This window comes from Lissotriton vulgaris, chromosome 3_2, assembly GCF_964263255.1.
Source record: "Lissotriton vulgaris chromosome 3_2, aLisVul1.2, whole genome shotgun sequence".
In the NCBI taxonomy this organism is placed as follows: Eukaryota; Metazoa; Chordata; class Amphibia; order Caudata; family Salamandridae; genus Lissotriton; species Lissotriton vulgaris.
In genome coordinates, this window is record NC_141690.1 from 218,089,850 (window position 1) to 218,117,049 (window position 27,200).

Genomic DNA, 27,200 nt, shown 5'->3' on the forward strand with positions numbered 1-27,200 from the left:
CCTCACCTTGGCACACTCGTAATGCCTCCTCAGTTTGGTTCTGTGCTTCTGACGCAGGAAAATAGTCAAGAACGGAGGTCAGTACATTGCGGTGGTGCCTATATAGACACCGGGCATATTACTTTCAGCCAGACAGCGCCGCTGCCGAAGCCACGTGGCTAGATAGTCTCTAGGAGATACCACTTTAGCAAAGGTAAGCGACGTGCTCTTTGATGACAGGTTTATGGCAACGTTCTCTGACGTAATGGAAACTTAGAGGAGATAGGTAGCCTTTATTTCTGTAGCCATTAAGGATGAACATGTCACTCTTTGGTGAGGTTGTTTGACATTTGTCTGCTGCTGGGCAGCTTTTCATTTTACATTTTCATACGGTATGCCCTCTGGTGTGCTTGATGACCACAGCTCTATCCTGTATGCATTTACATGCATAGGGATTAATCACAATGCTCTTCGTATTAGTAGGAGGATGTTGGGTGTGATGTAATCACAGTTTTAAAGAGGAATACCTACAAGGACAGAAACCTCCGCAGCAGAGTGCCTCTTCCGATTCAGTTTGTCTGGTTCAGAAATACTAGAGATGGTACAACCAAATGTTGTTTTGCTGATGCAAATGTAGTTTTTTCTTGTGAGGATAGGGCAGAAGTCGGTAGGAAGGATAAGTTTAGGCTGATGTAAAAGGAAGGATTGCTAATAGACGGCCTAGATTGAACAGGCTGAGCCAGCGGGATAGTTACCGTATTTGGAGTGTTAGAAGCTGAAGGATAAATGATTCCTGTTCTCGGATTGATGTGGTACTAAATTGGGTCCTCCCGAGGGGTTTACTGATGCTACTATTATCCTAGCACATGCAACAAATAAAATGTGAAATGCATTACAGAGGCAAGTATGTTTTATGCTTTTGTAGAAATATGTAGGTGGAGTCCACAGATTTGTGCAGTTTGTCCAGGTACAATGTTTCAGTAACTCAAAGTTCCCTGGTCTTATCTATCAAGGTGTTTGACTCACCATGGGTGAAGTTGGCACTAGATATTTTGAGGTGGGTGAATTGTTTTTCACGCAAGTGCTATCTTGGTATTGGTTAACTACCTCATGAGTTGGATCATGGCCAGATGGCGAACGCGGTCTGTGAACGAAAGTTTGGTATTTAAAAGTGGGATCCAATTAATCTCAATAGAAACTAGTAATGTTTTGGATGACTTTGACAGCATTATATTGTTTCTAAGTGACACAGACTTATTTAAAGAATTTTCTGTATGGGAAAGTAGTGGAATATCAGTGAAGTGTGACTTGCATGACACATGGTGTGACCTTATCGCACCACTCCAAATACTTTGGCAGGAGTCTCTACATGTGTTTCCCTGGAGTGCAGAGAAGATTGAAGCACGCTCTTTCTCAATTCTTGGGTCAGGGGTAGTTTTGCTGAATACAGAAACATGGAGATGCTGAAACAAAATCAGGAAGACTTTAAGTTCAACTATGAGCAGGAGTGAAAGAATTCCTGAAGTGTGGGAGAGCTGTTGGCTTGAACATGTTAAATGTTCTAAAGGTTAGTAGGCCTTCTTCTACTTATTGAAGTATCGAATAACAATGTTGGTTTATAGAACTGACTGTCGAGTGCACAACTCCTATGCTTTGCAAGGAGCTGAGAGACTAGGTGGGAAAGAAAATCATACCCTTATTCGCTGGACAGGGTATCCAGTGGAAAATCAGACGCAAAGGGACTCATTCTAAGCTCGAATTATCACTTATATTTCCTCATAGCTTTGTTTGCCAGGTATACTTTTGTTAGAATATCCTGTTTGAAAACCCTTCTCCTTCTAGTTCTGTGTGCTAGTTTATCATGTGTTTTCTAATTTATGTTTTGAATTTTGTTTAATTTTGTTCTTCTCATTTAATGGCATGCTGGAATTTCGAATGTAGAATGTTCAGATATCGGGGCTGTCCATTGTACTGTGCACCTGTTACTTTATAAAGCAGTTCATCCCCTGCTTGTTTATTTTAAAATAATTTCCCTTTTTCTAATATCTAGTGTGTTTAGCATGTTTTAGGAAGCTTTTTTAACTGAAGTATATAATAGATAATATTCTTTACATGTTTCTAGCCAGAGAGCATGCCTGGTCCGAATCGATTGTCATTGATAAGTCCTCCACAGGATGGAAGAATGGGTGAGTTGAAAAAAATATACTGGTATTGACAAGACATAGACGCTCTTATTGTATGGAAATTGTCTAAGGGCATAACAAGTGTAGAGTTGGTGGTACAATTGTTTTAAGAGAAGCTTACATATTTCTGAAACAACGTTTTTTCTTGTTTTTGAGAATAGCCTATTTTCTTTATTCAGTCCCTCTTGCTGGTTGTATGGCGTTTCAATGCTCAGTGCCCTACTTAACTTTTTGTGGATTGTGATATCACCTTCTATTGGTTTAACCTGTACACCTTTTCTTTTTGTAAGCAGAATGAATATATAATAAGGCAACTTCCATAATTGATTCACAGAATCGGTATTGTTTGACTGATACATGAAAAGTAAATTTTATTATGGAAAAAATCCTCCAGTGTGGTGGAATGTCCTCATTTTAGGTTTAAATCTTTTTATTGAAGGGCAACATAGCGTCATACAACTCACATTAGAGTCATGCCACTTACACACGCTGGCCCACAACAGGGGCTTGAAACACAAAGGAGTATGCGCAGTAGCAAGAATGTCCATCCTGTCGGGAAAGAAAAGGCATTGAACCAAGAAAACTGTGTAGGCCAGGAGGAAGACCCCTCCCCCCCAACAGTAGCTCACCCCACCTCTCCTAACTCCCCCACCCTTTCCCTCCCCGTCCAGTGCTCCCCACAGTCCCTTTACAGCTCGGCCATGACGATCTCTCACCCCATCCGACTCGGGCACCATAAGAGTCTGTGGCCGCGGGCGCTGTAAGGCGTAACAATCTAAGATAACGGGGACAGGTTATCTCCGTGAATTCCATTAGCAACATAGCTCTGAAAGGTTGCCAGAGTTCCTCGAATTGGTCTCCTTTCCCGGCTGCAGTAAGGGACAGCTTTTCCATACCTAACACATGCCACATCCTGTGTAACCAGCCCGTAGTGGAAGGGACGTTGGTGGTGCGCCAGTATGTGAGGATATTTTGCAGCGCTGCTCCCAGGGCTATGGCCATTTGGCGACCCCTACGCGTGCGCAATGGGTAGGTTAATCAGTTTGGAAGGCCCAACAGAATATAGGCCGGGAATCGGGGTATTTCTGTCAGAAAGTGTGTGTCTACCTCGTCCAGTATATGTGTCCAGTACGATTGGATGAGCGGGCAGTCCCACAAGATGTGTGTCAAGATTCCAATGTGCCCACATTCCCTCCAGCAGTGTTTGTCCTTGGAAGGGTCCATTTCGAAGAGTCTCTTAGGGGAGTAATACCAGTATGTGGATATTTTTGTAAACGTCTCCGTGAGCCCCATGTGGTATGCTGAGTGGCGTGCCCTGTATGCAATGTTCTCCCACTCTTTATGGCTGAGGGATCCAACGCTCATACGGGGTGAACCGCCTATCGGCCGATTCACGGACCTGTGGTTGCTGTGCCCAGTGTCGAACCTGCATATATTGCATCCGTTCTGATTCAGTGAGGTTATATTCCTGCTTAAAGAGCTGGAAAAGGAGCACACCATCCGGGCCGTATACATGGTACAGGAAACGGCAACCCACCGACCTCCAGTGTGTAAATGCCTCCTTGACCATGCCGGGGGTAAAGTCCGGGTTGTCCACCAGAGGTGTGAGCGGGGAAGGGAACGTGGTCACGCCGTGAAGGGCATTAATAGCGTCCCAGACCTCCAGCAGAACCCTCGTTATGTAGGAAGCATAGAGGTTGTCCGGTCTATGAGCCCGTGGCAGGAATGGGATCTCCTGCAGTGGGCGCCCTGTCACTGCCTGGTCCTGAAAGAGCCAGTGTTTGTCGGACTCCCACTTACTCCATTCCACCAGATAGCGCAATTGTGTCGTTTGGAAATACTTAAGCAGGTCAGGAATACCAAGTCCTCCCACTTCCGGGGAGAGAGTGGCGAGTGTTTTCTTCAGTCTTGGTTTCCGACCTTGCCAAATAAATTGAGCCAGGGCCGATTGAGTTTACTTTATCCAGCCCACAGGGGGCTGTAGCGGAAGGGCACGGAAGAGATACAATATTTGCGGCAATACGGTCATCTTAACTGCCGCTATGCGGCCCAACCATGACAGGGGAGATGTCTCCATCTGTCTATTTCTCCCCGGATGCGACTGCGCAGTGTAGAGTAATTAGCATTGGCCATTCTGGTGAGAGTCTGAGCAAGTTGTATTCCCAAATACAGGACTGTATCAGCGTCCCACTGAACCGGGAGGAGGTCTTGTAAGTAAGCCCGCGTCTGGGCCCTGAGGGACAGGTCCAGTGCTATCGACTTGTCCGTGTTCATTTTGAATCCAGACACCCTGGGAAATGCCTCCAGTTCTGCAACCCAAGCCGGCAGCGCCGTGCGCGGATGGTCCAAAGTGAGTAGGACGTCGTCGTGCATAAAGACTAATGGTGTGAAGGTCACCACCGAATTTCACTCCGATAGCCTCCTGACGCTGCCGAATTCTGTGTGCAAGGGGCTCCATATATAGGGCGAAGAGGAGTGGTGATAACGGGCACTCCTGCCTCGTGCCTCTCTCAATTGGAAATGCAGTCGATGTATAGCCATTGACTCTCACCACTGCAGAGGGAGCCCTGTAGCAGTTAAAAATTAGCGCCCGAGTCTTTCCAGGACCATATCCAGATAAGGCCAGTGAACACGGTCGAATGCTTTCTCAGCATCAACCGCTAGTAGCATGTGCTCCCCAGGTATGCAGGAGGCTTTCTCAATCAGGTGAACTACCCTCTTCGTATTGTCTGCCGATCAGGTACAAACTCCGCCTGATCGGGGTCCACCAGGCCTGGTAAATGGGCAGCAAGACGCTTCGCGAGGATGCTGGTGTATAGCTTTAGGTCTACATTAAGGAGCTAGATTGGCCGGTATGCACCGCATTTAGCTCTGTCCTTTCCCGGTTTCGGGATGGCTGATATGGAGGCACACAGGAGATCCGGTGGGATGGCTCCTGGTGTGGCGAACGAATTAAATAGGCGAGTGAGCAACGGTGCCAGGGTGGTGCTGAAGGTTTTGTAGAATGAAGAGGAATAGCTGTCTGGTCCAGGCGCTTTCCCTGTCTTCAGACGTGTAATGGCCGCAATTACTTCCTCGACGCGAATGTCCCTCTCCAGCCAAGCTGCCTGTTCTGGTGCGAGAGACGGGAGTTAGACGGTGTCTAGATATTGTTCCGCCGTGGCGACATTCGGAGATGTGCCCTTGTAGAGCTCAGCATAAAAGTCACGAAATGTCTCCGGAATGTGCGCATCATCGGTCACAATATATCCGTCAGTGCGGGTTATCTCCTTCACTTTCTGCTGTTGCTGCGCCACTCTGAGTCGGTTTGATAGTAACCGACCACACCTGTCTCCTCCCGTGTAGTAGGCATGTTTCATCCTCAATGCCGCATACTCCGCACGATCTATGTCTAGCGCTGCTAGGTGACCACGTGCTACCTTAAGTTGTTTCCAAATTCTCGGGGCCCCTGTCCTTTGGTGCATACGTTCGAGCTCTTGCACGTTCAGGGTAAGTTCCTCTCTTTTTTCCTGTCGCAAGCGGTTGTCGGCTGAGGAGATGGCAATAAATTCCCCCCGAAGGACCGCTTTTAAGGCGGCCCATTGGGTTGCCAGGGTGGTATCCGCATTTGCATTGTGGCATAGGAAATCCTGAATCGATGCCTGAACTTGTTTCACCACGTCCTGCCTGTGCAAAAGCGTGTTGCGGAGTCGCCACACTTTAGGGACTGGGATATATGGTGGAGCGGTGACTGTCATGGTGACTGGCGCATGATCTGACAGCGCTATAACTCCCATATCCACCGAGGTGGTGAGGGAACTCGCCGGACCCGTAGCCAAAAAATGATCAATGCGAGTGTACGACTTGTGAGCCGCTGGGTAATAAGAGTACTCCCTTTCTCCGGGGTGGCGCTGCCTCCACAGGTCGTGAAGGTCAAGGTCATGCAGTCCACCGACGCATGAGGTAGAGTGACTTCCGGTATGGTGGGTACGTTGGGCAGACCTATCAAGGGCAGCATCAAAGACGATGTTGAGATCCCCACCCAAAATTATGTGTCTGTCCGAGGTCACCGTAATATCTGTGAGGGCTGTATGTAGGAATGTCGCCTGTTCGTCATTAGAGCAATATATGGAACCTACGGTGAAAGTCAATCCCCCCAGGGCAACGCTGTATGCTAGGAGCCTGCCCTTCTGTTCCGCAATTTTGTGGAGGATTTCCCCTTTGAAGTGTCTCGCCACTAGAAGAGCTACTCCAGCAGTTTTGGTGGACCCGGAGGAGAAATGCTGTTCTGGGAATGCTCGTGAGCGGAGTCTGTGGCAATCTTTGGCCAGTAGGTGCGTCTCCTGGAGGAGGCAGATATCAGCGTTGGTGTTTTCCAAATAAGAGAGAACCGCCCGCCTCTTAACCGGGCTGTTGAGTCCCCTTACATTCAGAGTCAATATCTTAAAGGTGTTAGGCATTTTGGTATGTGAGGTAGTGAAGTGAGGCTGTATCAACTGGTGAGCGTTCCAGTGTAGGGGGAGGGGGAGGACCCCCCCAACCGGTGGCTTTTAGACTATGTTGAGGTACAACCCAGAATATGCACCTAGGATTCGAGCACTGGACGACCCACCCACCTCCCTTCCCCCCCCACACCCTCATTCCTCCCCCACCCCTCCCCCGCTGTCCCCCTCCTTTCCCCAACCCCCACCTGGATCCCTCCCTAACCCCAAATAGAAAGCCCGCAAAGAACAATACAGTCCTGGGCCAGTCACAACCAAGTTCAGACCCATGGAGAAAGTCAGTAATGGGAAACGTGGCACCGGCAACCTTCGCAGCCCACCGTCAGCCCCTGGTAGGACCAATGCAAAAGTGAAGCTATAAAGAGAGAAACCCTGAAGGACTGGGTTCTGTAGGACCCAGCGGTGCCAGGGCACAACACCTGAAACCTTCGTGGGTAACCTGCTCCGGCGTACAAGTGACAGAGACACGGGACACTTCCTTCGGCGTCAAAGATTCAAGGTTTATTTGCTGCAGGGAACACAGATATCACAGGAAGTACATCGAGTGTAGTTCGGGGAGACTGCTTCAAATTGGTTCTGTGGGTCGCTCCTTTTATACAGTTTTTACCCATAAGACAACATGGTACACAAAAGTTTACAACCCGGTTCCCACCATCATCCCCCAGAGGGGTCGCTTTGGTCACTTTGAAACACATGAGGTCCGGATCATAAGTGCGGAAACATTTGGCGGTTCCCAACTGTAAAAACCCATCTTCCCAAAATTAGTGCATTCCAATCGGTAATAAACAGATCGAAGTAGGAACAAGAACAGGTGTAGAGGAAGACGGAGACAGTGGGGAAATCGGAAAGGGTGTAAAAGGGAGGTATCGGGGAAACACGAGATACAGGCATCAAAGGGACGTGCCTAATGAGATGCACGGCTGAGACAATAAGTCCGTGCAGCAAGATGAGCCTTGAGCGGCGCCATCTGCTTTACAGTAGCATCCCCCTCATCATAAAGGCACTTACAAAGGACATGTGTCTTCCGCAAGTATCTTGGGAGTCCCAGGGTCGCGAAGCGGACATCGTCCGTCCGCTGGCTACTTTGAGGGCAAGAGACAAAATGGATGCCGTATCTAAGATGGAACCCGTGGGTACAGGTGAAAAACCCACATAACAAACGAACGGTTTAAGTTGGCACAGCGAAACTGCGCACACTTACTAAACTCGTCATTTGCGGTTCATAGATACCAGACTCGACCATATTCGTGCGAGTTAAAAACACCACTTACGATTGTCACGGAACCTCAGACGCTCCTTTTGCCCTCATGTAGGCAAGCACTAGTCGGATCATATTCGATATTCATCAGACCATCGAGATGTTGCTGTAGCATAGCTCTGTCCAATCGAGTCCCCTTAGTAACAGGTGGCTGTCTCATACACGTTGTAGCACAGAGGCCACATAAGGCAGGACCGCACTGCACACAAAGGCAACACGTGAACAGGAACACCACAACGACTCCGATGATCATCAGAATCTTCCAACCCCACGTCGACATCAGGCCCCAAAACCATCCAAGTAACGTCCAATCCCCTACTTCCACGTGTATGGATTCGGAGATCTTATGTAACCTCGAGATGGCTTGATAGACAGTCGGAGCATTATCTGGAATAAAAATGCAGCAGCTCGAATGGATCACCTTACATACCCCACCTCGATCTGCTAAGATGACATCTAAAACCATACGGTTTTGTAACGTCATAAGTCTATCCGCCTGAAGTTCTGTGGTGATATTACCAAGGGCACTGGCAGTAATATTAGCTGTCGATTCTACCACTCGAGTCAACTGTCTCAGGTTCCTACTATTAACCATAGGTCCCCAAAACGGGAGGAAACCCTTGAAAAAGTCTCCTGCCTCTTGACCGGCAGTATCCTCTTCGCTAATTACGCCTCTCACAACTCTAGTCTTGTGATAATCGGCATCTACAGTGAACGTCGGAGGCAACAGATTTGCAATGAAACATGAGCCCATGAAGTCAGCGGGCAACCATGCGTATGCACGATCATAGCAGATAAAGTACGTACCCTTGGCAGCCAGAAACACAGGGGACGAGAACATTGGCAGAATGTAATTTTCAATGCAAGCACTTGCTCCAAGTCGGGCTTGCGATCTTCGACCACGACCCATGAGACAAAAATTACCAGTGTGGGGTACGACCCATATTGGAGGCGAGCTTTTAAGCTGCTTTTCGCTAGTGAACGCACTATATTCACCTCTACTTAGGACCCTATAGGCTTGTACCTCTTCTTCGGGAATAAGCGAGGGATCATAGATATCGCTATCTAAATCCTCTATTGCTATCGACAAAGGTTTTTGATACGAGGTAGGACCAGAGTAGGGGGAACGTGGTTCTCGAATGGGGTGGAAACCCAGTGCGCTTCGAAACATTGTCTGAAATGCTCGAGCGGACCCATGGGAACTATACGGTAACACCAGATATGGAATTCCCTTATCCGTAGTATGTGGCATCAACCCACACACCCAACAATTAGTAGTGTTAACCACTAACTGATGTTGATGAAGGAGCTGAATAAAGGAATTGTTGCGGAATTCTACACGTCTAGCTTGCTCATGTTCCGGTAACATATGAAAGGAATGAGGAGAAACGGTAGAGGTAAGGTTAGGGTCAGAAGTAGGAGTAGGTGTAACGGAAAGTAAGAAGTAAGACATCGTATAATACACCCCACCCGCCAAAAGTGCAGAAGCAGTCAAAAATAATACAAACAATTGAAATATAAAACATTTGGTACGACTGAGTTGTTGCAGCTTGAATCTATGAGCTTGTGCTCCTTCCAAATCGTTCAGCTTCGAGAATGCCATTCCCTACGACCGTCCGCAACGTTTCTTGACGCACTTCGTTCTGTGTAGCAATAGTCAATCCCTAGGAGTTCCCAGGAACCGACGGCCTTTAACCTAGCGTCAAAACCTACTATCCAGAAGGAAGTACGCGCGCGGCCCTACGGCCTTAAATGCACAATATGTATATATGCAAAAACAAAGTCTCTCAGCTGTGAAAGCAAAAAGTATATGGAATGAAGCTCAATATATATATACAGGAATAATTTACAGTAATATGAATGTTCAAAACTGATCACGGAAAACGGGATAATGCAGTTGTCAATACAGCAAAGCAGGATCTTTATTAGTCTTTAGTACGAGATCGGAAAAAGTATCGAGTTTTCCCAGGACGTGTCTGCTCGTCGAACAAAGGATCCGTTGAAGAGGCAGCGTCCTGCTGATCAGTCGAGTGTTCTGGTCTTGAGTCTTTCGATGATAATTGTTCAACAGTGTCTTTCTGCTGCGCTGAGGTTTCTCCAACAGGCTGCGCGTCGCTAAAAGGCACCAACGCTGGCAATGCTTCGGTTTCAGTTGATGCAATGCCTTTCCTTACCCACGGGTCTGCCGGCAAAGGGATAGGGACTCGCTTGGTATGGGTGGCATGCACCCAATTCTTGCGTCCCTCGAGACGAACGGCAGTCCTCGTGGCCAGGAGCACCTGGTAGGGTCCAGTAAACCTCGGGTCCAGGTTATTCTTGCGTGAAAAATTTCTCGTCACCACCCAATCTCCGGGCTGGAGCTGGTGGCCTGGACCCTCCGTCTGCGTCGGCAATGCGTCGTAAACCTGTTGGTGAATTAACCTCAGTTTAGCAGTCAAGTCATGTAGATAATCGATCAACATTGGGTACTCAAGATCAGAGAACCTTCCTGGCCTAGGAACCCCCCACACATTCGCAGGACGGCCGAACACTATTTCATAGGGACTAAGCCCTACTCGGGAGTGTACAGTCGCCCTAGTTGACAGCAGTGCTAAAGGTAAAGCGTCAGGCCACGAAAGACCAGTCGTAGCCTGAATCTTCGCTAGCTTGAGTTTAAGGGTGCCATTGTACCCTTCAACCAAACCAGCTGACTGGGGATGATTGGCGCTATGGAATTTCTGATTAAGTCCAAGGCCCTTACACACACTCTTCATCACACTACCCACGAACTCACTTCCGTTATCTGACCACACGACTCTAGGCATTCCGTACCGAGGAAAATATTCCTTCAGTAGGATTTTTGCAGTAGACAAAGCAGTATTGTCTTTGAGAGGATAAGCCTCGATCCAACGGGAGAATGCGCAAACCACAACTAAAACATATTTCAAGTTATTGCATCGCTCCATATGGATGAAGTCCAATTGGATCACCTCAAAGGGACATGAAGGGGGAGCAAAACTGCCAGGAGGAGTTGGAGTTCCTTTGCCAGGATTGTACATCATACACACCATGCAATTCTTCACCAGACGTTCAGCACATTTCGTGATACCATCATTCTTCCATACAGGAGACAGCAACTTACAAATACCTTTCGCGCTAATATGTGCTAACCCATGCGCCATTGTCACAACGGCCAGCACATACGCATCGGGCAACGACCATCTTTTCTGATCCGACAAATCAATCCAACAACCACTCGCATCCAACTTTCCCGTGCTTTCTTTCCACTTCATCTTTTCAGTCTCGGTGGCCTCATTCTGAATTTCTTTCACACTTTCGATAGTGTCCTCACACATGCTCGATTCTGTAGGCCACCTAACCGAACTCGTCACATACATCCGAGTGCTAAGGTTCCGGGCAGTCTCTTTAGCAATCTCATCTGCAAACGCATTACCACGACCAACATCATCCGTCACCTTACGATGCGCACTACATTTAACAATCGCTACTTGCTTAGGCAACGTCAGTGCATCCAAAAGATCATTCACAAGTTGGCCATGCTGAATCTTCGTACCATGCGACCTCAAGAAACCTCTCTCTCTCCACAATCGTCCAAAACTATGTGCGACACCAAATGCGTATTGGCTGTCGGTAAACACATTCACACGTTTCCCTTTGGCTAACACGCACGCTCTAGTGAGAGCGATCAATTCTGCAGCTTGGGCAGAATTCTGATTCAACCTTGCAGTCTCAACAACAGTATTCAACGTTACAACAGCATAAGCAGTAGTCACATCACCATTCGGCAACTTAAAACATGACCCATCCACATACAGTGTACCGTCCGGATCTTCCAATGGGGTGTTTTTAAGGTCCACTCGACCTTTTGTTTCTTCTTCGGTCCTCAAGTAACAATCATGTTCTGCTACTTCATCTGACTCTGTGCTAATTGGTAACAAAGTTGCCGGGTTCAGAACATTACAACGTTTTATCTGAACATGACTTGCCAACAACGTCAACTCGTACCCAGACAACCTCGCACTCGTCAGGTGCTGAGTTTTCGTACGATTCAAAAGAGTATCGACTGCATGCGGAACCATCACCGTAAGCATATTATCCATGACCAGTCCTGCTGATTGTCGGATGGAGACCGCAGCTGCCGCTGTTGCTCTCAAGCAACTCGGCAATGCTCTAGCTACTGGGTCCAAGGTCGAGGAAAAATATGCACATGGACGCTGTTTACCACCAAAAGGTTGCGTTAAGACACTCAAAGCACAGCCTTCCCTCTCGTGAACATATAATGTAAACGGCTTACTGTAGTCTGGAGTACCCAACACAGGAGCCGAACACAATGAATCACGTAATTCAGAAAAACTTTTCTGACATTCTTCCGTCCATGGTAAAGGAGTTGAAACATCCTTGCACGTAAGAGCCACTAATGGTTTCGCCAGCAATGAAAAATTAGGAATCCATTGTCTGCAGTACGACGTGATACCTAGAAAGGCACGCACATCTCTTTGGGTTTTTGGCACAGCCATTCGCGCAATCGCTGCAATTCTCTCTGGGGTCAACCTCCTTCCCTCCTTTGACAATAAGTGACCTAGATAGGTTACTTCTTGACAGCAATATTGGAGTTTAGAAGGGGACACCTTATGATTCAACTCACAGAGATGTTGCAGCAACGACACTGTAGCAATTTTGCAAATGTCCTGAGTATCGGCAGCCACCAATAAGTCGTCGACGTATTGGATTAAGGCCGCACCGACCGGCAACCGAAACGCATCCAGTTGGCCCTTCAAGGCTTGACTGTAAATCGATGGACTTTCACAGTAGCCCTGAGGAGCGCGTTTGAACCGGAAGCTGCGTCCACCAAGAGAGAAACCGAAAAGGTCCCTGCTCTCCTCGGCAATCGGGATGCTGAAAAACGCATTTTTCAAGTCAATCACCGAAAACCACGATGCAGAAGCTGGAATCAGAGTCAGTAGCGCCGTGATGTCAGGCACAACAGGGAATTGAGGAACCACTATTTTATTCACCTCCCGTAAATCGATAACAAAGCGATAAACAGGCGGTTTGGAAGGATCCGTACGTTTAAGAATGGGCAGCACAGGGCTGTTGCACACGTTTCCCCGAGTCTCTTCAATAACATCTTTCTCGATCAAATCATAAATGATCGCTAACAATGCTCGTTCACCATCAAGGGAGATACGATACTGGGGAATACGTGGCAAACGCACATTAGATTTTAACTGAACAACATAGGGCGAGATAGCAAGTAGGCCCACGTCATTCGGACCCGTTGCCCACAAAGACGCAGGAAGAGAACTCAATTCCGGTGGAAGCTTATCAAGAGACAAATACATAGGAGAGACAACCCTTTCTCCTAACGTAAGCTTTACACCCGCAGGAGAACAATACAAAGTTGCATACAAACGTTTAAGCAAATCCAGGCCCAAAAGATTTTCACCACAACCAGTAGTCAAAATTAACGGAGCCTGCAGCTCACGTGGCCCAATTGTAAGGGGCAAAGGGCGCGAAACTGGATTGCTAACGGGGGCGCCAGAGAATCCAACGGAAACATTTGTTAAGCCAGACAAAGGTGCGCCAGGGAGTTTCGAATGCTTCATGGAACTTTTCGCTGCACCAGTGTCCAACAGAAAAGGCTCAACGACGCCCGATGTAGCAACTGCGACGTAAGGCCCTCTCTGATCAACCGGAACTGATACCACTCCCTCTCCTTGTCTTTGGCTGTCCTAGTAATTACTGTCGTCAGTTCCCTGATCGACGTAATAATCGTCTACATTGTACTGCGCATTTCGTCCTTGCGATGATCCACGTTGATCGAAACAATTATTAGAATTAGAGTTATCGGAACGATCATTCTGAGCACCACGACCTCTACCACGTGATGCCTGCTGCGAACCACCACGACCTCCTCTAGATGAGTTACCACTATTACGTTCATTCAAAACAGGGCAATTGAATTTAATGTGTCCCTCCTGTCTGCAATAAGCACATTGATTGTACCCTAACGATGATCTTTGGGAGGAGGAATCATTACGTGGCTGTGATTGATTCGATTGCGACTGCGATCTATTCTGTTGAGATGCATTCTGATTTGAACGCGGAGGATATGCTTGTTGAAGCAACACTTTAGTTTTTAGTTCTTTCGTCTTTTTATCAGCACGGTCGTTCTCCTCTTTCTCTCTATTCTCATAATATTGTGCCGTAGCCAATATCTGAGCTGAGGTAGAAACGGCCCATGCACTTTCCGAATTCTTTAATTTATTGCTCAAATCGGGCAATAAGTTTGAAACAAATTTGTCCACAAACAATCGCTGACCACCCTCGGTACCCATATCCTGTCCACTATGGTCAATGAATGCTTCCTCGAATCTCGTAAAGAAGTCGGAAACACTCTCGTCCTTCTTTTGCTTACAAGCTGATAGTTTGTCCCAATTGACCCTCATAGCTGGCATAAGAGTTTTCATTAACGTTATTATTCTTTGAGGAAGATCAGTAATCAGCTGCTCGGGTTTAGCACCACCAGTTTGTCGCGTATCGGCCGCAGTAAGAGCAGCCCAATCCCCACCCAATTCGTTCGTGTGATCATCGTGCCGAATCTTAGCCCATACCGGTTGTGGTACAACATTGCCAAACAGCATATCAATGTCAGCAAGGTTCATTATCGTAGCATCTACGAGCTGCGATAATTCCTTGTAATACCCTGTGGGATTCTTGCGAGGGTCAGGCAAAGATTGCTTCACCTGCAACACTTCTGAGCGTTTCCATGGGAGATGTATCCACACTCTCTGGAAATGTGGCAGAATCGGCGGTGCTCGGGTGGCATCACCTGGCATCCATACCGGTGGCACTTCACGCATGGGAAACTGACCAGACTCATCTGGCAGTCTTTCAATATCCTCGATAAACAATGCATGAGGGATCGGAGCGGGGCGAAAAGATAGCAACCGCTCAACAGCACGTCGAACATTAGTATCCACTATCAGTCCATTTGAGAACTGAAGCTGAAGATCAGACAAAGCGGCCAGCACCTCGTCAGGCGCATCAGCCGATATCTGATCGCGAAGGAACTTACACATTTCATCAAACACGTATCTTTGGGTTGGTATATTGAATTGACAAAATGTTTCGAGTACAACACGTGGCGGATTTCTAAGAGGGTTTACCATCCAACCCATCGCCATATTATATAGCGCAACACGTTCTCTGTTTCCAGGAAGCTGACTACGTCTCTGAGGACCATCGGAGCTAGCGGACCCATGAACAGGTCCGAGCGAATGAAAGAAGCTAGCCGCAAGAGGAGTAGTACGAGAACGGGTCGAGGGAGAAGTATAGGACACAGGACTAACAAGTGAAGGGGTAGAAACAGTAGCGACAGCAGGAGTTAACAAAACAGGAGCAGCGGCGGGAGCAGGAGTATGTGGAAGGGGAGGAGCAGTAGGGATAGCAACAGGCAAAGGAGCAGGAACAGTCGGAAGAGCGGGTGCAGGTTGAGGAACAGGCGGGGGAAGAATAGGCGGAAGAATAGGTACGGCGGGAACCACAGGAGCTGCGGTACCCTGTACATATGGAGGTGGCGACTTCATGAGATAAGACATTAAAGGATCCTCAACTGGCTCTTCCTTCTTTTCCGACTCCGCAGGCAAAGCGGGATAACATTTATCTATGGTCATACGCTGTAGTCTATCAAACACTTCCTTATCCTTATCCTCCTTATCACGCTGAAACTGCTCTGCTTTCTTCACTATGGTAGCAACATTATCTCGCCGATTTCGTTTATTCTGTCTAATTTCCTTCTGTCGGGCTTCTTTGCGCCACAACCGAAAGGCATCAAACATGGCCGGCCTTGATTTTCTTTCGAACAATTTAATCTCTAAATTATCTAAGATCGGGGCCTCGAAGCTACCATGAGGTGGCCAACAAAGGTCACCGTCCTTCTTCGTGTATTTAATCCAATAATCATTAAAGGTAATCGGACCCAATCCATGTTTACTATATAGTTCATATGTGGGAGTTCCAACCGGAGGTATCGGACACGAGTCCTCCAGTCGGGAATCCGTACCACAAGGTCTGAAACAACTAAACAAAGTACTGCGACCAGGCATCTTGCACACTAGCCGAGTTTCACAAACTTCAAGGGTTACGGGATTTACCAAGTCCCAGCCAAGAACAAAACCCTCGGTTTTTGGCGGCTGCAGTCGTCAAACAACACAACAAAGTACGCTAACAAAGTGTCATCGACAAAAACACTCTCACAGCGTCAACAAAAAAACACTCGCTAGAGTATCAACAACTAAGGACTCTGGGAGCGACCCACAAATACTTAACTCAAAGATCAATGGCGTCACCAGGAAGGCCCGTCTATCGTCTCGCTCTACCAAGGTCTACGCCAGGCGCCAAAACAGGTCTACAGTCAGGGCAGCAGTCCGTCGCAGCCGTCAGGAGGCGGGAATCTTCGCGGGAAAAGTCTTCGGGCCACTTATTTCGACAACAGGATCGATGAAGCGGAGTGCACCTTCCCTCGGAGATTTCACACGAAGTTCCTCACGATCGTCGGGCTTGGACCGGTACCACTGATGCAGCCCCACGTTGGGCGCCAACTGAAGGACTGGGTTCTGTAGGACCCAGCGGTGCCAGGGCACAACACCTGAAACCTTCGTGGGTAACCTGCTCCGTGACAGAGACACGGGACACTTCCTTCGGCGTCAAAGATTCAAGGTTTATTTGCTGCAGGGAACACAGATATCACAGGAAGTACATCGAGTGTAGTTCGGGGAGACTGCTTCAAATTGGTTCTGTGGGTCGCTCCTTTTATACAGTTTTTACCCATAAGACAACATGGTACACAAAAGTTTACAACCCGGTTCCCACCATCATCCCCCAGAGGGGTCGCTTTGGTCACTTTGAAACACATGAGGTCCGGATCATAAGTGCGGAAACATTTGGCGGTTCCCAACTGTAAAAACCCTTCTTCCCAACATTAGTGCATTCCAATCGGTAATAAACAGATCGAAGTAGGAACAAGAACAGGTGTAGAGGAAGACGGAGACAGTGGGGAAATCGGAAAGGGTGTAAAAGGGAGGTATCGGGGAAACACGAGATACAGGCATCAAAGGGACGTGCCTAATGAGATGCACGGCTGAGACAATAAGTCCGTGCAGCAAGATGAGCCTTGAGCGGCGCCATCTGCTTTACAGTAGCATCCCCCTCATCATAAAGGCACTTACAAAGGACATGTGTCTTCCGCAAGTATCTTGGGAGTCCCAGGGTCGCGAAGCGGACATCGTCCGTCCGCTGGCTACTTTGAGGGCAAGAGACAAAATGGATGCCGTATCTAAGATGGAACCCGTGGGTACAGGTGAAAAACCCACATAACAAACGAACGGTTTAAGTTGGCACAGCGAAACTGCGCACACTTACTAAACTCGTCATTTGCGGTTCATAGATACCAGACTCGACCATATTCGTGCGAGTTAAAAACACCACTTACGATTGTCACGGAACCTCAACCCCCTCCCCTTGTACTTGGTTCAAGGAGAAGTCTCTTTCTGAGGCCGCAGTGTCTCTAGATACTTCTTGGATGGCAGCCGCCTGTTCCTGCGCTACTGTAGCGGGTCCGGTTTTCGGGCTCCTTTGGATGGCCTCCTGCGTTTGACTCTTTGCCATCCGCTGCCGGCAGTTCGGGATGATCTGTCCTGTGATGGGTCAATCAGGTCGGAACTGCCTGCAAGGTCTTCCTCCAGATCTATTCCCAGAAGAGTGCATGTGTCCTTCAAGGACCAGAGCTGCTGCAAAACCCCATTCCACTTGAAGATCAGGCGAAAGGGGTGGCCCCAGGAGTACGGAATCCCCTTTTCCTGCAGGAACGCCGTGGCAACTCTGAAGGACCTCCTTTTCTGAAGGGTGATCGCCGAGAGATCTTGAAACAAAGCCACTGGTCGTCCTTGGTAATGGAGTGGTTGCTTCAGGCGCGCCTCCTTCATGATGCGTTTCTTCTATGGGAAGTCGGGGGAGCAGACGCCTGGCGAGCAAGGCCCACCCTGTGAGCCCTGTCAATGCGAATGTTGAAGTCCTCATTTTCCCCCAAGATTTCTCTGAAGATGCCCTGTAGGTATCCAGTGATGTCTTCTCCTTCCGATTTGGATGGCACTCCACGGACCCTTATGTTGTCTCACAGCACGTCCACCTCACGCCGCAGTTCCCGGTGTTCACCGGCCATATCCTGCTTCAAAGTCTGGAAGTCCTCACGCAGCGAATTGAAGAGGGACTCCATGAAGACTTTGGTGATTGGTGTACCCCCGTCGTCGTGTTCCGTGGGGCCCTTAACTGTCGCTGCCACTCCTGACGGGCACTTCTCCCCTTTGGCGGATCCCTTTGCCAACATCTCAGGTATGGTGCGGCCCCCCCCCCTGCCTCTGGGACCCCGACATGGCCGAGTGTGAAATGGTGGCCACCAGGTATATTGGAGTGTGGCAGGTGTTCGAGACGGGCGCTGCTGTCGTCCTAGGCAAGGCTCACCCAGAGAGCGCCGACCCCCGCTGCCTCCGGGTCACTTTGGCTGCGCATTCCTCCCCCCGGAGGTTGTCTTCACCAGCAGCCGCGGTAATGTGGCCAGCCGCTCCCCGACGTCACCTCACCTCCTCTCCGCTGTGGTCGAGGGCCAAATGTCTGTCTCCAGTCTGGAGCTCTGCTGTACTCCGCTCAGCCACTTCCGGCCCCCAGCGCTTCGGGCCTGTGCTTTTAGAGGGCCAGACTTTGGTCTGGGACCCCGGCTGCCTGCCCCCTGAAGCGACGGGCCTCCGCGTGTCCACGTCCAAGCAAGGCGGCACCCCCGCAGCACCTTCCCAGGTCTGGGTGTCCCAGGCCGGCTTCGGTGTCACTCCGCTCCCACCGCGCTCCCAGCAGTCCGGATCCGCAGGGCCAGGCCCCGGCACCGGCCTGGGCCCAACACCACCGGTCCAGCCACTGCGCTTTCTCGACCTCCTCACCTGCCCCCAGGCCGGCTGCGCTGGACGATGCGCTGCAAGGGTCCCTGTCCCCTTCCCGGGGGTCCCCTCCAATCGAATGCCTCAGTCACTGCGCCTCCGCAGGGGCAGGCCCCGAAGCCGGGCCTTCGATTTTGGCGCTTCCGGGAGTCAACACACTCCGGGCCGGCTGTGGTTGTGCGTGTCCGGCCACCTCCCCTGCCTTTAGGCCGTCTGAGCTGCACTTGGCACTGTAAGGGGCCTGTCCGCCTCTCGATGGTTTCTTCCGGTCCGGTGCTTTGGTCGCAGTGCTTCCGCAGGGGCAGGCCCCGGAGCCGGGGCCTCGATTTTGGCACTTCCTGGAGTCACCACACTCCGGGTCGGCTGTGGCTGTGCGTGACCGGCCTCCTCCTCTGTCTTCAGGCCGTCTGAGCTGCAAGTGGCGCTGTGAGGGGCCCATCTGCCCCCCGGGGGTACCCTCCGATCAGGTGCTTTGGCCGCTGCGCCTCCGCAGGGGCAGGCCCAGAAGCCGGGGTCTCTATTTTGGCGCCCCCGGGGACCGCTATTTCCCGGGCCGGCTGCGTGTCCCCCACGTCTACCTCTGCCTGGCGGAATACGGGTGCCGTCTCTCGGGGTCTCCACTGCTCCGGATTCTCACTGCAGCCCTGCTCCGAGATCTGCCTCTCGCAGGGCCTGGGCCTTGCTTCTCCAACGGCTCAGCGTTCAGCGGCTGCCAACCCAAGCGGGGGTACCGCCACCCCGGAGGAAACACGCCGTCAGGCAGCAGACGCCAGTCCCCTGGTGAAATGAGGGTGATCGCTGTGGCCCCTGGTGCTTAGGCCGTAAGGGGTTGCTTTCGGGGAAGGGGTTCGTGCTAATTTGGGCCGGGAATCAAGGTTAGTCTCGGGAGCTTCACAGACGCACGTCTGCTCCGGTCGCCATCTTGGCCACGCCCTCAATTTCCTCATTTTACAAGTGTAGTGCTATGTTGACTTGTTAGTGTTTTTTTTAATGATCCTGTGTGCAAAAGTAGATAAATACCCACACGCATTTTGTTTCTTAATCTTTACTGATAGTTTATGACACTGGAAATTCACACAAACTAACCTAATACATGCACACTAATAAGTGAACTACAGTGAGGTGCATGGACATTTCAGTTATCAAATTTTTTGTTGTGTGGTAATATTTACTTATTTTTTAACAATTCAATACAGGTATTTCATAATACATGACAAAACAATGCATCAAAACTGTGCATTCTGACAGATGCTTCTACCAGCAAGTTACTCACATTTAATATTTCCACAGGTGCCTGACTGGATCCGGAGATATTTGTAGCAGTCCTGCTTCTTGCTGATTGGCTGGCGGCATGAGGCTCTACAGTGGCACTGTACTGCCCTGGAAGTGACAGAGTGCAGTCTCATATAAGCACCTCCCCTGACTCCAGTCTTGACCTGTACACTGGCACCAGGTTCCCGATGCCAATCTATAACCCCAAATCAATATCGGACCGTTCCAGGTCCATGTTGCACTATGAGATCAATATACTGATGAATGTGTTTACTAATATTCTTCAACCAGAATCGGTTTCATGTGAGCCATTACTGCCTTTCAATGAGGCTCATACTGATGCCTTAAAGGGGACTTGGTCCAAGAAGCGCCCTCCGATCAGTGGACCTGTGGCTAGAAAACCAGGCCGACTTCTGGTGACTCAGACTTCCTAACCAAACAGTCTACTCAGGAAATCCGAAAATGAAAGGTAAAGTCAATCTGAAATCTTTTCCAACCAATGCTTCGGACAGAGAATCAAAAAGAATTGTCTGATAGGAGACGTCTACCCCTATATTCCTTACCATAGAATTACCCCCAGGCGTCAGACTGGATCAGGGAATTTTCCAGTTATTAGTACCCCTGTGTTTGTGGCGTCCTTCAGCTCTGCATTGTTCAGGTCGGGTTTGATGTACGCGGTGCCTATATAAGCGCTTCCCCAGGGCGTTGACATCAGTTCTTTTCTTTGTATACCAGTCAGCAGAGTTCTGAAGAGATCTATCCCCAGTAAATTCTTGTTTTGACTTTGTGTCAATAATAGTTTTGAAAATATATTCAGCTGTTGGTGCTAGGATGTCGCCTAAGAAACCTACGGGTTTTAAGCCATGCGGTACCTGTCATATGCAGATTCCATGACAGACCCACATTTTGCTTTTTTGTCGTGCTTGTAGTTGGACCACGACTCCAAGACCTGCAAGGACTGCCACACCATGAACCTGAAAGCACTGTGGGAACGTTCCCTGAACATTTTGCTAGCCGGTGTCGGACAACCCCACGATGCTCAAGATCCCAGTCATGTGGAAAGTCCCAGGACTGATCGCGGAACCAATCTTTACAATCCTCTAACCAGTTTAAATCATCGGATAAGTCCCTCAAGAGTTCAAAGAAATTTAAGCGATCTTCGATTTCTCTGCGCCGGTCGAAGTCATCGAATGAGGCTCCAGATCAACAATCCCGCTTGAGGCCTTGCTTCTCTGCTGCAGGGCTTGTGCATGGGTCAGCTCCAATCCTCCCAAGAGTTTCCTGGACCCTGAGAGGCCCTCATCCAACTAAAAGAGTTCTATGAGGCTATGCACCTCCTATATGGGGACAGCCCCGCTGGAGCGCCTTTGTGCCCTATGGGTTCATGAGGGGCCCCTACTGATTTCCCACCGGAGGGTCTGCCCTTGGTGGCAGTTGGGTCTCTTGGGTTAGGTGCTAGATCTGGAGTGGCTTCACCCGGGAGAACGTGACCTTCCTCAGGGCCCACTCCACTGATTTTGTTCCCAGCACCGCTGAGGCCACGCAATTTGGCTGGCCCCATCGTCATACCTGTCTCAGTTTCGTAGCAGAATGGGCTTGGTCTGCCGCCAACTGGTACCATGTAATCCAGTGCCCTTTTCCTTCTATAGACCTGGAGAGGGAGCTGATGGGGAGGGGTCTGAACACCCTTATGGATACCATCACCCACTTTAGGAATCAGAGGACAACTGGTATAAGGAACTAAAGGATGCCAGTGGTTCGGACACCTAACCAGACTTTGGCTTGATCTTTCCTCACACAGTGGCTACAGAGGACTGAGCCTCCTTTGCTACAGTGATGCAGGGGGCGGCTGAGGTTCTGGACTTTCACTTGCCCTTGGTGGCCTAAAGGCTAATGTCTTTATGCAGTTGCTTGAGCCAGGAGTTGCACCCTTCGAGCCCTTACAGCCATTCACTGAAGTCATTACCAATGCCCTGCCCTGCACAGGTGCTCCTGTGCACAGGACAAATGTCGGTCACTGCTGCCCCTCTTCTGGTGACCCCAGTTTCTTCACCCAGCACCTCACCTCTGAGAGCATGTTGGTCCAAGCCGGCACCTCCTATGTTAGCCCTGGCATGTTCCCTAACGTTCCACCGGATAAGGAATCCAAAATGCTGGATAACTTAAGCAAGAGGATGTTCTCCTCCGCCAGCCTAGCATTGTGGTCAGTAAACACTGCATGCCTTTTGTGCTGATACACCCACACTGTGTAGGACTCGGTTGCCCAAGGGCTGCTTATGGTCTGAGGAGGCCCGAGCCATATCACTGAAGCAATTACTTGTGGGCAAGATGCACAAAAGTTCACCATCTGATGTGGGCAGAACACAACCTTCTTACTATGCAAAACAATTACATTATCGGTGGTGTTAGACCTGGCACCTTGGCGTGAGTCTCCCTTCCACTTTTTGCTAATGTGCCTCCGATGTTTTGCTGGTTTTCCGATACTTAGGGCACTGCGCCACGGCTGACCCGTGCCGCAGTGCAAGTGCTCCCTACTGTAAATTGTACATGCGATTGGTATCCATGATTGGTTCATTGGATTTACTGTCAGTCTCTAGTAAAGTGCACTAGGAGTGCCGGGGCTTGTAGATGCCAATACTGCTGGTGGGCCTGCAGCGCTGGTTGCGCCACCCACCGAAGCAGCCGTAAAGATGTGTCTGGGAACTGCGACCGCAGAACCCGCGTGCGGTCTCGTACTGTCACGCCAGCTGGGCAAGTGCACCCACTTGCCAGCCCCGAACCTTCCCTTGACTACATATTAGTCACCCCTATGGTAGGCCTGTGGGCAGGGTGCGTTGTAGGTGTAAGGCAGGACAAGAATAACAAGTTTCCCCCATGGTCAAATCTTAGTTTCTTTTATGGCATTGCTCTCAACAATTGTACAAATAGCTTTCAATTTAGTACAGGGACACCAGTGTGTTTCTTCTTTTTTAGTTGTATTTTATTACTTTTTTTTGAAAAAAGATTTATCAAAGTATTATTAAAACAATTTTTTCTTTTTTTTGGGATCTTTTACAAAGTTTGAACATCAATTCAACAATATATATAGTCGTACAGTTCATCTAAATAAGTGCAAAAATTCATGTGAAGCTAATAACAATCTATACAGTATTAACTCTGTGATTTTAGCGACCTAAGTAAGAGACTAACAATTACCCTGTCTCACACATCAACTTTCATACACACCACTCATTCATCCAGTATCCCAGTCATACACGTTCTAAAACAATTTCTAAGGTTGAGGCAACCCGGAACGTCGGTGTTTTAGTTGCACGCCAGGTCTGTTACACGCCAGGTCTACGCGCGTTTCGGTGGATTCGTACCACCTTCCTCAGGACCCTCTTAGAAAAAGTTGTACTCTTCCCTCATGTCGTGTGTGCAGGGTATCTGAAATTAGAAGACACACTATCATGTACCTGTAACCAAATCAAGCTGACGGACATATCTCTATTTATAAAATTTCATGTCATTTGGACATTGACTTGAGGATCTATCGTTACACCCTGGAAAGTGGCACCATATCCATGGATAGTTGACAAGCCCTGATGTGTGTGGCCTGTCCTGGTAGTGACTTACAACCAAGACCGTATTTCACTATTGAAGGCTACCTGCTCCATTAGGCCAGACTGAGCTGCTGGAATTATTACACCCTATAATCCCAGCAGGCTCAGGGAGCATGGTAGCGAGTCGTGTTTAGTATGCCTGAACTCAGGATGATAAAATATTTCTTGTAGTCAAGTTTATTTTAGTATCCTGGGTTTGCAAATGCTACTTTTAGAAAGTTAGCATTTGCTTGCCTAACCATTTCAGCCGCCTCTGCTGGTATGTGTATCTGATTGTCTGGGATGTGTGAGTGACAGGGCTGGGGGGATGACAGGTGGTGAATGCGCAGATTACACCTTAGTGGGAGGTAGGAGTGGCTCTTGACTCTGGATCTTGCTGTGCTCTACCACCACAATGCCGGCTCCACCCTCCTGGGGAGCGACTGATGACTCAGCCGACACCTGGCCCAGGAAGGGCGAAGCCCCCATCAACAAGGTACTCTGGCGGCCCCTGTCCGCACAATGCTGGCTCCACCTCCTGTGGGGCGTCTGATGCGCCTGCCCCTCACACTGAAAGCAGAAGCCGGAGTACACCCACCAGAGTACTCAAGGACTGAAAGTGGCTATGCAAAGGCCCCCCTGGCCTGCGAGAACAAAAGAAATGCCCTATAAAAGAAGGAGCCCTGCTCCTTGAAAGTTAGATCCAGTTTGGGCTACAAAAGGAACTCTGCCCGACGAGAAGGACCGTGAAGGACAAGGAAGGGTGCTGTCTCTTGCCTGTGTCTGGTGCCTTGCTGCCGAAGGAGAGGAGAAAGGAAAGACTGCGAGAAGACTTTTGCTTTACAAGACTTTGTGCCAAACTCTGCTGAGAGATCTCCAAGGGCTTGCTGTGAACTTGCCCCCTGACCAGCGCCCCAGGACCAGTGGGCGCTACACCCTGACGAAAGCGACTGTGTGTGCTGCCTATCCCTGCAGTATCGACGGAGGAATCTCCTCCAAGGCAACGACATCCACCTGACCACCGCGACCGGGGCCCAAAGCAACAGCGAAAGCAAAGTGAGGTCCAGCCGCCGCTGGCCCGAACACCGTGACCGCAACTGCACCGGGAGCCCGAGAGCAAAGCGAAGGAGAACCCGTCCGGTCCGAGCTCTCGAGTTGGCTGCGCCACGAGCAGCCAATCCACTTGCAAAGACGGACAGTCGCCCTGTGAGAGTCCTCTGGGTCGGTATCCTGCCCGACAGCACAGCTGTGAGCGCACAGCTGCACCGGCACTTGGCTGGGTACGTCCTGCACTTGGGGACCGTACTGCCACTTGCCGCCACCACACAGCCGCCGCCTCCAGGGTCGGAGCGAACGACGAGGAAAGGACCCTGCCGCCACAGAACACCGCTGCCCCGGATGACCCGTGACCTGCTCGGCTGAGAGCCGCAACGAACAGCGACCCCGGGAAGGCAACGCGACGTGGGACAGCTCCCCTGGAAGCCGCCCGCTCTACAAAGAACTTTGTTGAACTGGCCAGAAGGCCCTAAGAACTCTTATTGCTAGAAAGAACTGTGGCAACTTGAACTAAGTAACTTGAAACCGCTATTTGAAAGCCCGATAATTGTATTCACAAGCCTGCTTGAAGTTTATATAAAGAGATATATTTTCAACGAATACAGTTTGGTCTCATTGTGTGGTGGGTTGGTTGTGACGGTGTAATATTGCAAGTGTTTAACCCTATGTGCCCCAAAGATTAGCCTACGACTGCTTAAGCCACACTACCTAGAGGGTAAGCAGAGGTTGTCTGGAAGGTAACCCTCAGCCCTGACGAGGAAGAGAGAGTCCCTGCTTGTCGCTAGTGTCGCCACTGCGCCAACTAGAGCCTCCCCCTTCCTACATTGGACGCAGCGGTGAGGATTTTTCGAATTTACACTTGCGGTATCTATACCTTAACCTCTGACCATTGCACAGTGATTACAGATTACAGTTACTTAGCCACAGACTTTGCTTTTGAATTTTGCCGAAAAGAAGATTCCGAGTGTGAGAACCATGCTGGGCACGAAGAGCCTGGATGGAGCAGAGTCCACGACCTCGGAGGTGTTGGAGGTCGAGTGGGACGCCGCGAAGCTGGATACGTACTCCAGAACGGAACTTAAGTTTTTTTGCAAGAAACTCAAGGTTCCACACACCGGTTGCAAGAACAAACTGCAACTCTACAAGGCCCTGAAAGCCTGGATAGAGTCCAGAAAGGCCCCGGAGGATCAAGACGCCCTCGCGGAGCAAGTTGCAACTGAGGAGCAAAATGCACTTGGAGATCTGATAGATCTCGAAAGACAAGACAGCGTGCACAGCTTTGGTAAAGGCCTGTCACCAGAGGAGCTGGCAGATAGGAAAGAAACGAGGAATCACGAGAGAAAGCTGGCAGAATTAAAAATCCAACTGGAGCTTGAAACGAAAAGAATGGCGCTGGAAGAGCGAAAGCACCAAATGGATTACGAAGTGAAAATGAGGGAGATGAGCCTGAAAGAAAGAGGCTTGGATCGTCCTCCCTCTGGTGGCAGCACATCGCCAGTGCAGGTAGAGTCAAGAGTGCACATCCCGAAGGACGTAGTTAAGGAGTTCTTTAAGGGGGATGACATAGGACAGTGGTTTAGGGCATACGAGGTAGCCATGTCCTCCCACCGGGTCCCTGACAAGGATTGGGGAGCGGGGTTGTGGGGAAGGTTCCTTAGCGAAGGGCGAGATACCTTGCTAGATTTGCACGTTGAGAATCAGAGATCCTATTCCCACATGAAAGAAGCTTTAATGAACAGGTACGGGCTTACCCCTGAAATGTATAGACAGAAGTTTAGGGGATGTACTAAGCGGCCTGGGAATACGTATGTGGAGTATGTGACTTACTTTTGCAGAGCACTGGATGGTTGGGTGAAGGGTAGCAAAGTGAATGATTTTCAAGGTTTCTTTGATTTAATTGCATCGGAGCACTTGTCTGATCACTGTTTTCCTGAGTTACGCCAACACCTGATCGATAGCAAGCTGTCCAACCCGAGGAAGCTTGCTGAGGAGGCGGACTGCTGGCTCAGCACCAGGGTCCACAAGGGTCCCGTGGGAGACTCCGCCAAGAGTGGGCAGGGTCCCCAGCAGAAGAGTGAGGGGGACAAGGGGGGGAAACAGAAAGGGTTCCAAAAAGGCCCCCAAAGTAGTTCCCAGGGGAACCAGCAGCAAGGTTCTCAGCCTCCCCCACCCCCAAAGCAGAATGGGGCCCCGACAGGTAAGCCTGTTCCAAAGGGGCCCTTCAATTGTTACAAATGTGGCGAACCTGGGCACATATCCAGTGACCCCAAGTGTCGCCTGTTTGGAAAACCCGCACCCACTGGTGCTCCGCCCCGTCAAGTGACTAGTGTTCACTTAGGAGAAGAAATGATGGTCCCGGGGGGTGGAGATCCCGTTCACATGACCCTGGTCTCGCTAGGAGA

The 27,200-nt window shown here is 49.7% G+C and overlaps 1 protein-coding gene across 1 annotated transcript in view; it reads left to right on the top strand.

Moving 5' to 3' along the window:
- Positions 1 to 27,200, top strand: part of RNF212 (ring finger protein 212) — a 472,806-nt gene that overhangs the window by 354,611 nt on the left and 90,995 nt on the right. Inside the window, exon 11 of the mRNA XM_086964465.1 lies at positions 2,102 to 2,165. Coding sequence (XP_086820591.1) covers positions 2,102 to 2,165 — 64 coding nt within the window. The remainder of the gene's footprint in view (positions 1 to 2,101; positions 2,166 to 27,200) is intronic.